General features: G+C 42.3%; 1 protein-coding gene across 1 annotated transcript in view; it reads right to left on the reverse strand.

Moving 5' to 3' along the window:
• LOC122081715 (protein PIR-like) overlaps positions 1-13,533 on the reverse strand; it is an 88,033-nt gene that overhangs the window by 55,421 nt on the left and 19,079 nt on the right. Inside the window, exon 7 of the mRNA XM_042648919.1 lies at positions 7,617-7,766. Within this exon, the coding sequence (XP_042504853.1) occupies positions 7,617-7,766 (150 nt within the window). The remainder of the gene's footprint in view (positions 1-7,616; positions 7,767-13,533) is intronic.

Genomic DNA, 13,533 nt, shown 5'->3' on the forward strand with positions numbered 1-13,533 from the left:
CGGGGCTGATGTCCTGAACAGATCTCAAAGGGGGATAGACCAATGGTACAGTTCTTAGAACTATTATATGCAAACTCGGCCTGGCTAAGGACTCGATCCCAATTGGTACGGTGTTCTCCTATGAGGCAATGCAATAAATTCCCTAAGCTCCTATTGACAACCTCAGTCTGGCCATCGGTCTGAAGGTGGAAAGCGGAGGAGAAATGGAGCTTTGTGCCCATCATCCGCCATAGGTCCTCCAAAAATGATTGGTGAACTTAACATCCCTATCGAACACTATGGTGAGGGGCAACCCATGGTATTTGACAACCTCATTAAAGAAAAGTCTGGCTACTATGGATGCATCAGAGGTCTTAAGAGCATGGGATGAAATGGGTCATCTTCGAGAAGAGGTCCATAACCACATAAACAGAATCATGGCCTCTCAAAGTTTTTGGTAGACCAAGCACGAAGTCCATGCCAAGGTTGTGCCAAGAGGAATGGGGAATGCGGAATGGGGAATGGGGAATGGGGAATGGGGAATGGGGAATGGGGAATGGGGAATGCGGAATGGGGAATGGGGAATGGGGAATTGGGAACGGGTAGTGTACAAACCCACGTTTTGCTTTTGTTGGTTGGTGGTCTGGCATGTCCTACACTGACTCACAACTCTAGCAACATCCCTCTTCAGTCCTGGCCAAAAGAATCGGTCCTCAACGAGGGTGATGGTCTTATCTCGACCGAAATAGCCAGCGACTCCCCCAACATGCAATTCTCAGATCAGCAAATCTCGGAGTGAAGTCCTGGGAATGCACAGCTTGCTTCCTTTAAAAAGGAAGCCCTCCCTAAGTAGGTAGTCCGAGCAATTGACCCGGTTGCCTTCACTCAAGGAAGTGAACGGCTCACTAAAATCAGGACAGGTGGGGTATTGATCCTTGACTCGCTCGAACCCTACAACCTCTACACTCATTGCTTGGAGTAGCACATTAGCCCGACTCCTAGCATTGGTGCGACTGAGGAACATGTTCACCTGGCCCAGTGCATCTGCAGCTGTATTCTCGACACCAGGTCTGCGCCTGAATACAAAAGTGTACTCTTGGAGAAACTCAACCCACTTAGCATGTCTTTGGATAAGTTTCTTTTGGGCACTCAGGTATCTCAGAGCCTGGTGGTCAGAGAATACAACGAATTCTTACGGTAAAAGGTAATGTCGCCAATAACGCAGTGATTGGACAACCGCATAGAATTCCTCGTCGTATGTGGAATATCGTTGCCTAGCTTCATTAAGCTTCTCACTAAAATAGGCAACAGGGTGGCCCTCTCGTCCTAGGACACCGCCTATCCCAATACCAGATGCATCGCAATTCACTTCGAAGACCTTAGAGAAATCTGGGAGGTACAGGACTGGAGCTTCAGTCATAAGCTTTTAATCTCATTAAAGGCCTTCGTAGCACCCTTAGTCCATTGAAACTCCTTTTTCATGCAATCAGTGATCGGAGACATAATGGAACTAAACCGGTAAATGAACCTCCTGTAGAAAGTGGCTAAGCTATGAAAGCTTCGTACCTCATGGACATTAGTTGGCTCAGGCCACTCTACAATCACTCTCACTTTCTCAGGGTCAGCAGACACTCCCTGAGTTGACACAACAAATCCTAGGAAGATGACTTGATCACTCATAAAGGCGCACTTCTTGAGGTTGACATAGAGTTTCTCCAGTAAGAGCACATGAAAAACCTTAAGTAAGTGATCCAAGTGGGAAAATGAGGTCCTACTATAAATGAGGATGTCATAAAAGCATAGTTTTTAAGGCGCTGGTAAGGCGACGCCTTAGTAACGCCTTGGAGCTGATGCGGTCTAGAGATGGTAAGGCAGTGCTCCGCCTTATGTGAAGTGGCGCCTTATGGGGGTTTTTTTTTTTTTTTTAAACATATTTTAAAATTACTTGATGAAGATTCCAAATATAGATTTTTTATTGGTAGATGTATGGTTTTGATAACACTTGAGATGTATGGGATCAGCTTTACTCCACCAAAAATAACCAAAACAAACAAAACAAAAACATGATTCACAAACAGGATTTGAATTTTGTCAAGGGTTTTAAGAAAGGGCTATGAGAAGGAATCAAGGAACAAGGAAGAACCACTGATCCAGGCGACCATTTTGCTCCGACAACGGTGAGCTTCATTCTTCTTTGACAGGAGTAGAAATATAGTGGATGACCTTAGGGCTTAAGGCACTCATTTTGGCATCATAGAAGTAAGTTTAATAAATAATTATATTTTTTATGTCTTCTTTTATTTATATTTATAATTTTGTTTCATAATTATGTATTTATATTATATGTTAATATGATTGATGATTGATGATTAAATATTGAATATTGATGATTGATGATTGATGATTGATGAAGATGAACTTAGTTTATTCACTTTATTGATTTGTTTTCTTGATGAATATCTTACATTGGTATGAATATGAACCTTTAATATTTATTTAACATATGAGTAATAGGATTCAACTAGGATTTGAGCCACATAGATTGGTTTTATAAAAAAATTACACAGGAACGCTTTAGTCGATAAGGTGATGCTTTATACCCGCCTTATCGCTAAGGCGCTCCGAAAGACCCTCAAACGCCTCCGTCACCTTACCGCGTTAAAAACTATGCATAAAAGTAAACCACTAGGAACTTGCTAATAAATGATTGAAACACTTGATTCATTATCCTCATGAAGGTGCTAGTTGCATTTAACAAGCCAAAAGGCATATTAACCACTCAAAGAGGCCATCCTTCGTCTTGAAGGTTGTCTTCCACTCATCTCTGGCCTAACCCTAATTTGGTGGTACCCGCTCTTGAGATCAATCTTTGAAAAGATCAAAGAGTTGACCATCATATCCAACATGTCATCAAGCCTAAGGATAGGGAATCTATACTTGATGGCCCTACTATCAACACACATACGCCAGGTGCCATCTTTCTTTGGCATAAGCAAGGTAGGTATAACACACGGGTTAAGGGTTTCCCTAATGAAACCCTTCTGCAACAATTCATCCACTTGCCGTTTGAGTTCGACGTGTTCTTTGGGATTCATTCGGTAATGGGGTAAGTTCGGGAGAGAAGATCCTGGAACTAAGTCAATAGCAGGCTGGATGTCACGCATAGGCGGTAACTCATCAGGTAATTCCTCAAGGAATAACCTCTCGAATTTCCTCAACAAGGGTCGCACTTCTCTAGGAGCCTCAATGAATAAGCGTGACATACTGGTATTACTGGGAATAACCTCTCGAATTTCCTCAACAAGGGTCGCACTTCTCTAGGAGCCTCAGTGAATAAGCGTGACCTATCGGTATTACTCTGTATGGCAACTAGAGCATAAATTACCCCTGACTCTTGACACTCTCCTTCAAATTGTTGTTGATTTAAAATGTTGAGTGTTTTGGTGGGGCTGTGTATGGACATACTTCCCTTATGTTCTGGAACCCTAACTTCCCTAGGGGCACAGGGGGTCAATCTGATCTTTTTCCCTTTAAACTCAAAGACATAGGTGTTAGAATTCCCGTAATTGGTGACATCCCGGTCATATAACCAGGGTCTACCTAGGATGATGTGGGCAACATCCATCTCTAGGACATCACACCACACTCGATCATCATATCCTGCAAAGTGTAGGGGAACTAAACACCTCAGATTAACGGGAATGGTGGACTGATCAACCCAAGCAACCTTGTAAAGCTTGGAGTGGGGTTCAGGTTTGAGGCCCATTCAAGCAACAGCGCTCTTGGAAACCACATTCATGCAACTCCCGCTGTCTATGGCAACGCGGCAGTTCTTGCCCTGATGACATGTGTAAGTGATGAAAACATTAGTTCGTCGCCAATCATCGCTACTCCTAGGTTGTGAGACCATGCAACGCATAATGCCGAGCTTGAGGTCACTGGCCTCCTTGGTGTCCTCATCAGATATGGTCTCATTTGGTCTATGGTCCTCATACTCATGGTCCTGAAAACCCTCTTGGTCACCTTCTTCAAGGGTCTGCTCTCCCACATAAAGATTCCTTTTCGAATACTCTGGAGAAGTGACCAAACCCACGACACTTGAAGCACTGTTGTTGCCCACTGCTTTTGAGTGCTTCTCCCAAAATTCCTTTACCCTTGTTGTCAAATTGACGTTGTGCTGCAACAGTGGGTTTTGGGAATCCAGTTGAGCCTTGGGGTGGTTTTCTAAATTGGGACTCCCCAGCTTAAAAATTCTTCTTCTGAGAATAAGTTCTCATAGAGGATTCCACCTCAAGGGCTATCCTGAAGGCCTGTGGAACGTCTCGCACCAGGTGGGGCGCCATACGAGACTGAATTTCGGAGTTGAGTCAAGTAAGGAATCTGGATAGTGTCTGCTGAACATCCTCCCGAATACGGCTTCTAATTTTCAATTCATTAAACTTGCTCATGTATTCGGTCACAGTCAACTTTCCTTGCTTCAGGGTATTCATTTCATTCAACAACTGGAGCCTATAAATGATAGGCAAAAATTCCCTCTTGAGCCGCTCTTGCATTTCTACCCAGGTAGTGATTGGCTCAAGTCCTAGGTGGTCCTCCTGGTACTCTAGGTCTGTTCAGAAGTCTTGGGCAGCTCCAATAAGCTTGAACCTAGCAAATCGGTAGAAAACTTCCTCTGGCATATCGTAAAAATCGAAGTACCTATCCATCTGTTTGGTCCAATCCAGAAGGATCCTAGCATCAATCTGACCATCATAGGTAGGGGCATCTACCTTAATCATCCGTCTGGCATCAAAGCCCCTATCAGGATGCTTATAACCCACATCATCTCTATATTGGGCTTGGCGTCTTGGCGGTGGGCCTCGACCCCTGCCCCGATCCCTACCATGCCCTAGGCCTTGGAAGTTATCCCCTATCTGGTCATAACCATCAGTCTGGTTATTCTCATTTACTTCCTCAACGTTCGGGCCTCTACCCCTAGGTTTAGTGCCAGTTGTGTTACAGCCTTGCCGTCCATCAGGGTTTTGGGCACTTGTCTGGAAGGTAGCCAACTTATCGGTAAGGGCTTGGAGATGGGCAGCTTGTGTTTCCTATATGGCTTGGATGGCTTTCATGAATTCAGCCAATTGCTCAGATTAAGTGAAGGTGCTAGGAGGGTCAGACATGTCTTAGTATGCTCTACCACTACGAGTGGACATAAGGAGATGGGCAGCCAAGGTACGGTTGCCACCAAAGACTCAAGGTCTACCCCGAATCTCCAATTGAGACAGGTAGTTAACTCTTTCAATCTTGAGGTCAGAAATCTCCCTCTTAAGTATGTGCTTTTGGAGGCAATAACGCCCAATACTATTTGGTCCCGCCAACTTAAGGAAGAAAAGGGTGACCTCTAATCTATGGTAATGCTCGCTTAGTTCAGACTCGACTACAAACAGATTGCAACGGAGACTAGACCTCAAAAGGTAAGACATGTAAACAAGGGACAGTAGTACCTAATTACCCAAAACCTAGACAAAACCATGCTTTGATACTAAGATGATGTAGGGGGTTCCTAGGTGATTAGGTTTCCTATAAGATTAACTAACTAGGTAGGGTTAACTCAAGGGACTTGGGTAGACAGGACAAAAGAAGCTCAACAAACAAGATTTAATATGCAAAATAGAATGAGACTAATGAACAAAGTAACAAAGAGCAATAACAATCTAGGAAGAAAAACACAAACTCACTCAAGCTTCAAGGGGAAACATGGGGTAGGGAACATGGCAGCAAGCAAAATTAGGTTACAACACTAGCTTATCAAGCATCAAAAGTAGATAAAAACCCCATGCTATATGTTCTAAAATCAGTTATACTAGTAATAAGAAGACCAGCAATACTTAAGGCAAACAGTGAGGTAAATAAAAGGTTAAACAATGGCTAAAAGGGGGTGGGTTTTAATGGAAGTAATGGAGTAAATAATGAGGAGATAATGGAGGAATGGGAGGGTTTATTCTATACATATCTGCTGCCTAGGTCTGAGAATAAAGGAAGAGAACCCAGATTTGAAGATGGTGTCCAACAGTAGTCCGATTGTTGAAAAGTGATCAGCAGCAGCCCAGTCCTTGACGTAAAGGATAACAGCAGCCCAGTATTGAAGAGAAAATCAGCAGCAGTCTAGGATCGAAGGAAGATAAAACAGCAGCCGGTAGACAATAAGCAGCAACAGTAACAGTAAACAGCAGCAGTTCAAGTCAATAACCAGTAATAGTTCCAGTGAGAAAAGATAGAAAAGTGAGAGAGGGAGGGAGGTGAGAGAAGAGATAACCGAGAGAGAAGAAAGAGAGAGAGAGAAAGAGAGAGTGAGAAAGACGAGATTGAAAGAGAATCGTGAGAGGGGTGGGGGGTTTGCTCATTCTTTCTTCTTCTAATCCTCCAACCACAAAGAAGGTTGGGTCTTCTTTTTCCTTCGGCTGTACGTCTCGATGTCCCCATCATATTGACTATGGCTCTCAGACCCAGTCACATGGTAGTGGCTTTGTGGATACTTTATTCACATACCTAGCCAACCCGTACACATTGCCGGAACCATCATTTGACAGTAACTCAGTGGCGGGTTCTTCTTCTTCATACTATGGTGGTGATATGTACCCTTGGATAGGTTACCTTCAGTATGTAGATGACTCAATCTTTTTGGCAGCTGTGGAGGACTACGTTCGATTATTCTCTCACACTATGACGTGGCATGCATTTGTGGCGCAGTCAAAGGAAAATGCACGTCAATTATTTCATACTGAGCATGGAATCTAGTCAAGTTGTCATACTTCTTTCCAGTAGATAGTATCTACTACATAGTCATTATGAATTTATGATTACTGTTGTACTGTTATGTAAGTTACATGCTCAGTGTTGACTTTAGTTGGGACTTGTGGATTAGAGAGTCGCATAGTATACTACTCTAATACTCTAAATATTAGCTAATTAATGTTGATGTATGTTTGATCATGGCTTAAATGCATTATTTATTTGTTTTACTATTATATTACATCTTGTTCTAGCAATGAAGTAGGTACAATTACAGTTCGACGGTTGCTTCCAAAAAAATGTACAACTCAAACAATATCATGTTCTAATATTTTTGCATTTTTATGTTCTTATCATGTTTATTAACCTTAAAATAGCCTATCCCCCAAATTTCATGTCAAAATACCACTGTTTGACCACCGAAAAAGCCAACCGGAAAAAAATAAAAAATAAAAAATAAAAAAATCTGTTTCGACAGAAATCTTGCTGAAATTTCGGTATTTAGGTGGCCCGAAACGAAATGAGATTTCGAACCTTGATCAATACGTAGATATTATGAACTAAAAAGGTTAAAGTTTAAGATATGCAGCCAATATTCTTGCAATACTTTCGATTTCTAAGAACATCATATTTGCAGAAAAATTAATTACTAATAGAAGTGTGCCATTATATTAGCTCAGTGGGTTGACTGATGAATGTTCAGCTTTCTCATCAGTTCAGCTTTCTTGCTGAAACATAAGCAGAGAAGCATAATGTATAGTAACCAGGAAAACCAACAAAATATAATTGATGAACTCTGGAACATTTAAAAATACATTCGGAGAACTTCATATCAAAGTGGTTCTTAATAGATGAGTACTTACTTGAGAACCACAATAGAAGATAGGTTTGGCATAGGGAACTGATGGCTTTTGAACAGGAACAAGGGATACTTTAGATGATCTAACAAAACGTTGAGTAGTATTGCAAAGGATAAAATTCGGCAAGAAATCGTTCTGCATCTCTGCCCACACCTGATAGTTGGAACAAAATTGAACATTTCACAACTAATCAAAGATGGTTAAAAGTTCACTAGATGTATGACAATTCCTCCAATTAGGAACAGAAATTATCTTCCAGTAGTTTTTAATTTGTAAGCAAAATCAAAGATCACGTCAGATCAAACCAGGTCCTGATAGTTACTAGGTGAATGAGTAAAAAAAAAAAAAAATTATTTCAGTCATCCATTTAAATTAACCTCGATAAAATTTTACAAGGAATGAAAATGCCAAATATTGTTGGTAACTGCAAGGCCAGACCTATAACAGCCTTTTAATTCCCAAAATCCCACACCACAGCAAGCAATGAAATAGCTGATATAGGTCCTAAAGAAGATTTAACTGTTCTAGATTGGATAAACAGAATGTCATCCAGCATTCCTTCAAGATTTTGAAGTGAATCTATTTATTAATCTCAATGTCATGTCAATCAAGTCAATGTTCACTCAACCAAAGTTCAAGATTTTGGTTGAAACAGAAATTTCGGTCGAAACCCGGATGGTTTCAGCTGCAAGTTTTGGTAAATGATTTTGAGGACCAAATGGCCAAATTAGTTCCCGAAAATTCTAGGAAACCCTATTTTAGGCCCTCTAAACATAGTGGACCTTTATATTTAAAAACCAAAAAAAAAAATAGTGGTATGACTTCTGAGCCTAGTCTGGTAATAAAAGTTGTACGCTGCTGTATACATTTTCTAATATGGCCTATTCTACACAAATTTTAGTACTAGAACACACTTAATTCAATTAAAACAATTTTTTTTTTTTTTTTGGGTAGATAAAACAACTTGAATACACATTAGGAATGAAGCGACATAAAATTATAAACCATTTCCTAAATCATACAATATATTGTTCATTACAAAGAATAAAAAATATGGAAGTCAAATAGTCAATAATACAAATAAGTAACCCCTATGCCATCCAAGAGTCCTAGTACCACATCGAGTTCCTAGTAGGATCAAAATCACTAGAATGTTTGCTGTTGCAGCCAAAGCAAGTTATCCTCTGACTGTATCACAAAAAGCTGGCCATGTCATAGCCTGGCAGAAGAAACGCGCTAAGTACTCCATAGCATCCCTAGAAACAAGGTTTAAGATCTCGCTCTCGCCCCTCATCTTGCTGATCCAAAAAAGAGAGATCTGGCGGTGGGACAAATGAGAAGATGTTGTCTACAAATGATGGCCCATTGTGTGACTGGCCCTCATAATTACAGGATAATGATTATAAAGAGCTATACTACCCATAACCGCCATACACAGTATAGCCAAAACCAGTGTTCTATGTGGCATATAATGGTGCATGCCACTGGCCATGCACACTACACTCCAGATTTAGGCCTCCAAGAGTGCAAGCGATGCAGCAATGAGGACCTACACAAGGAGGATGAAACAGCTTGTCAGCCAGGCTGGTTAGGGCTCTACAGAAGCCCACGATTTGGCTGGGGGTTATTTTATGTTACTTTCTTTTGTTTAATTGTGGTTCAGTTTAGGTTAGCCAGCTGGCCCAAGTTAAGTCAAGTTAGTTGTCTTTTGTAAGAGCTAACTAGTTTTCCTTTTGTTAATTTCTATTTTCAGTTTTAGAAAGTAATGTTTTAGGAGTTTATTTATGGTTTCCTATTTTGGAATTTGTTGCTATGTAATTCCCACCCATTAGTCATTATAAATAAAGAGGAGGCGGCTCCTAAAGGCTCCCATGATTTCTTTTCCTACAAAAACAAATTTGCTGCTGCTGCTACTGCTACTTCTCTGTTGAGAACTTGCATTGTGTTTGATCAAAGTGGATGGACTGGTGTATGATCCGGTGAGTCTCTACGGTGTGAAGCGAGAGAGGTTCTTCTCTCTACTTCTTCTCCTCCTTCTCTCAAGCATCCAAGGTGTTACATATCTGTCCAAGTTCTACAGGTATTTAAATCATTCCCTCTTTCAGTTCTGCCCAGAAAATTGCAGATTCCGTAAGCAATTTTCAGAACTTGCCCAGACCTACCCAGCCATCAGTTTTGGCTGAATTTTGGATCGAAGTTAAGCCCTATCTAGGGGCGAACTCGACCCAAAGAGAAGCCTTTTCTGTCCAGGGGTTTGAGAAATATTAGAAATTTCCATAATTTTGTCTTCTAGTGACCTTTTCTGCCCAGATTTGAAATCGAAAGACCTGCCCTGATTTCTGTTGGTTTCTTCGGGTGTAGGACCATATTATCAACTGGGATTAGGCCTCTTAGAGTCCCTGTTAAGGCCCCATCATCTATTGTTAGTTCCGTTCACAGATTCTTAAAAGTTCTGTAATCAGTAGGCTGTTACAGTCTTGGTTTTCCCTTTTAATCCTGAGTTGCTTTGTGTTTCTGCTCGACTTTGGTTATGGTTGGTATTTGATTCCAAAAATTCTGCAGTTGTGAGCTTGGTTGACTCGTCCACCTTTAGCTTTACATTAGCAAGTCAAGCTTGTAATATCAATGTCCATGGACTCCATGCTATCATCATCCTCAGGTGGTGGTATGGATCGGTGGCGCGGGCTCCTTGAGTTGCTAGCACATGTGGGGGCACATCCAATGTGGGGTCAGCATCGTGCGTGGCATGATCTAACTTTTTCCGGTGAAGGAAATGGGCTCTAGCTCCGCCAAGTGGCACCTCTCGCGCATGGTTGCAAATCTATCACACCCATCACCACCATCACCATTACCATCACCAACATCATCATCACCTCCATAAGATGGGGAAGTGTGTGAATGTGGCCACTCAAATGCGACCAGTTGACGTCCTCATCATCATGCTCACAAGGATGAAACAAGGAAACATTTTTTTTTTTTTGGGTAAACAAGGAAACTTGAAGTAAACTTAAACAAGGAAGTTGGAAAGCTCCACATCTGTCCCTCCACCCCTATATCTCCCTACTTCGTAATAAAAAAATAACGGGAAATGGTTCTCTGTCCGGGAGTGCTTTTATCTCTCTCCTCCCCAAAACCAAGGGCAAACGTGTCTTTTCCCACTAGGAGAGAAAGATCTAGGTATTGGCATGCACCAACCTTTTGTTTGCTATCGTTTCAACTACAAGCTCAATTGTTAGGGAAGGGCAACATAAATGTGTATAATAACACCCCCTAGCATGTCAAGCCAATCTTGGACTTTTGCACTTAACAAAACACATGCCCACACATGACACAGAGGGCGATGAACTGCCAGGAATCCCCATTGCACTTCTTGGGAGTCAAACACTCGACCCCCTTGCACCGATACCATGTTCACAAATGTTTCACCTAAAAGTTGGAACTGATAGGGAAGGGCAACATAAATGAATAAATGAAGCGAAGGAGAGGGAGAGCAACCCCTAAGTGAAGGAGACTCATTCAGCCGCTGCATTGGAGCAGCCTGGCCGTGAGGCCGGGCTACTCCCCTGCCTCTCACCCTCCCTTCTCCTTCTCTCATCCTCTCCCTTGCACCTTGTCTCTTCTTGTCCGCCACTCTCTTTATTTTCTTCTACATTCTGTCCCTCTCTCCCTTTCTTCTTCCTCCTCTCCTCCCTTTCTCTGCTTCTTCATCCCCTGCTGGAGCATTGTTTCGGTCGGAGTCGCAACTTGGTCGCCAGCCCCGTAGGTCACCATCCCTGCTAGGCTTGTCTCTAGGCTCATTTGGTTTCTCGCTCGGCTAGTATCCTCATCGCCTCCAATCTGGTTTTCCTGTTCTCTAGCCAGTCGTAGTCAAGCTACGCTCGGCTTGATCCATCGTCACTTGGTCACCAGCCACCCCACTGTAGAAACGCAACCCTAAAAGAGATGTAGAAGGTAATGGAAAAACAAGAAAAGACAATGCACACAGGTTTACGAGGTTCGGCAAGATTGCCTACGTCCTCAGTGAGATGAGATTCTGCTTCACTATCAATAGAGAATATGGTTACAACACTTGTCCTCACACCTCTCAGTATTGTGTGCATTACAAAGAAAGAAAACCTTGCTACAAATATACAGCGAAAAAGCTCTAATCCAGAAAGTACAAAACTGCCCTCAAATAAAAATTCAAGTAGGGTTAACCCCCCGCTATGGAGGGGGGCCTCCTGCCATTCTACTTTGTCGAGGTGCCTGCACCAGTATTCCCTGGATTAAACTGCAATGGAATACTAGACATCGTACATCAAGAATCTCCACCTTGGCTTAAATTCTGTCGAGCCTCCTATAAAGATAACCTGTAGACGTCTTCATCCCGTACTTCATTAGAGGTACACACCTGCACCTATTTGGTGCGTCCCTCATCTTCAACAATGAGTAATATTAACCAATTCCAAACTGGACTCAAACTTTCTATAGTAAACGGCTTAGTACGTATATCTACAAGATTGTGATCTGTATGAATTTTTCTCAAATTAATACTACCTCCTGACACGAGCTCCCTGATCTTGTGAAATCTCACATCAATATGTTTGGTCCTTGCATAAAACACCTAATTCTTTGCAAGATGTATGGTACTTTGACTGTTACAATATAACACTATACCTCCTTGCTTCAACCCCAACTCACGAACCAATCCAGCCAACCAGAATCCTTCCTTGGCAGCCTCAACTGCAACCATATACTCTACCTCTGTAGTGGACAATGCAACTGTAGATTGAAGCATCTCCCTCCATGATATAGGTCCACCAACCAATGTAAAATACATACCATGTAGAAGGCCTCCTTCTATCTAAATCACAAGCATAGTCAGAATCAACATAACCCGCTAATTTTGTGGAACTTCCTTTACCACTGAACATGACACCTATATCTTTAGTCTTACTCAAATATTTGAAGATCCACTTAATTGCATTCCAATGCCCCTTCCCTAGATTACTCATGTATCTACTAATAACACTGACTACATGGGACAAATCCGGCCTACTACAAACCATAGCATACATAAGACTCCCAACTGCACTAGCATAAAGGACCAAAGACATCTGCTCAGGCTTGCCATTCTCTTCTGTCGAGGCGCCTGCACCAGTACTCCCTGAATTAAACTGCGACAAAATACAAGACATCATACACCAACACCCGCATGTCCTATAGATGTTTGGCCACCAGCCCTACTAGGCCAGCCACCCGCCTTAACAGCCAAGCTCGCTTAGCTACTGCTGATTTGCTTCCAACTGCATGGCCAGCAACCCGTAAGGCTGCCAGCTATGCTTGGCCAATAGCTGCTTTGCGGTTGTCCTCTACAAGGCCAGTGCCCCACCTTCGTGGCTGTCACCTCCGCTAGGCCACCCCTCCGCCGCGGCTACGCTCTTGCCAGCAGTGCTCTCTTAGTGACTGGGAAGATGAAGAGATGAGATAGTTTGTTAGGGTTCCATAAACCCTCCCTGGAATTGACTTGGTTACCCTTGCTTGTAATGGGCTTCCTTGCTTTATCTTTAAGCCCATATGGGCTTTTGAGATGTAATGGACATGTTTTGAGTCGTTAAGCCCATGTGGGCTTTTGAGATATAGTGGACATGTTTGTGACATCTTTTTTCATCTTCAAGCCCATGTGGGCCCTGGATGTAGTCCTTTTTGGGTTTTTATTACCCTTATTGGGTTTGTAATCTCCCCCTTAGGATTGTATTTCCCTCCCCCTTCTTTTAATGCATTTATTATTCACAAAAAAAAAAAAAAAAATGTATACATCAACACCTTCACAAGAGTGGGGCCCTAGTCTAGCACATCATGTTGATAGTGGCTTCGAGAGCATCGTTCAGCTGCTAGGTATGGTGAATATGGAAGCGAACCATCCTTCGAGAGCACCAAT

The sequence above is a fragment of the Macadamia integrifolia genome, chromosome 6 (genome assembly GCF_013358625.1).
Source record: "Macadamia integrifolia cultivar HAES 741 chromosome 6, SCU_Mint_v3, whole genome shotgun sequence".
NCBI lineage: Eukaryota > Viridiplantae > Streptophyta > Magnoliopsida > Proteales > Proteaceae > Macadamia > Macadamia integrifolia.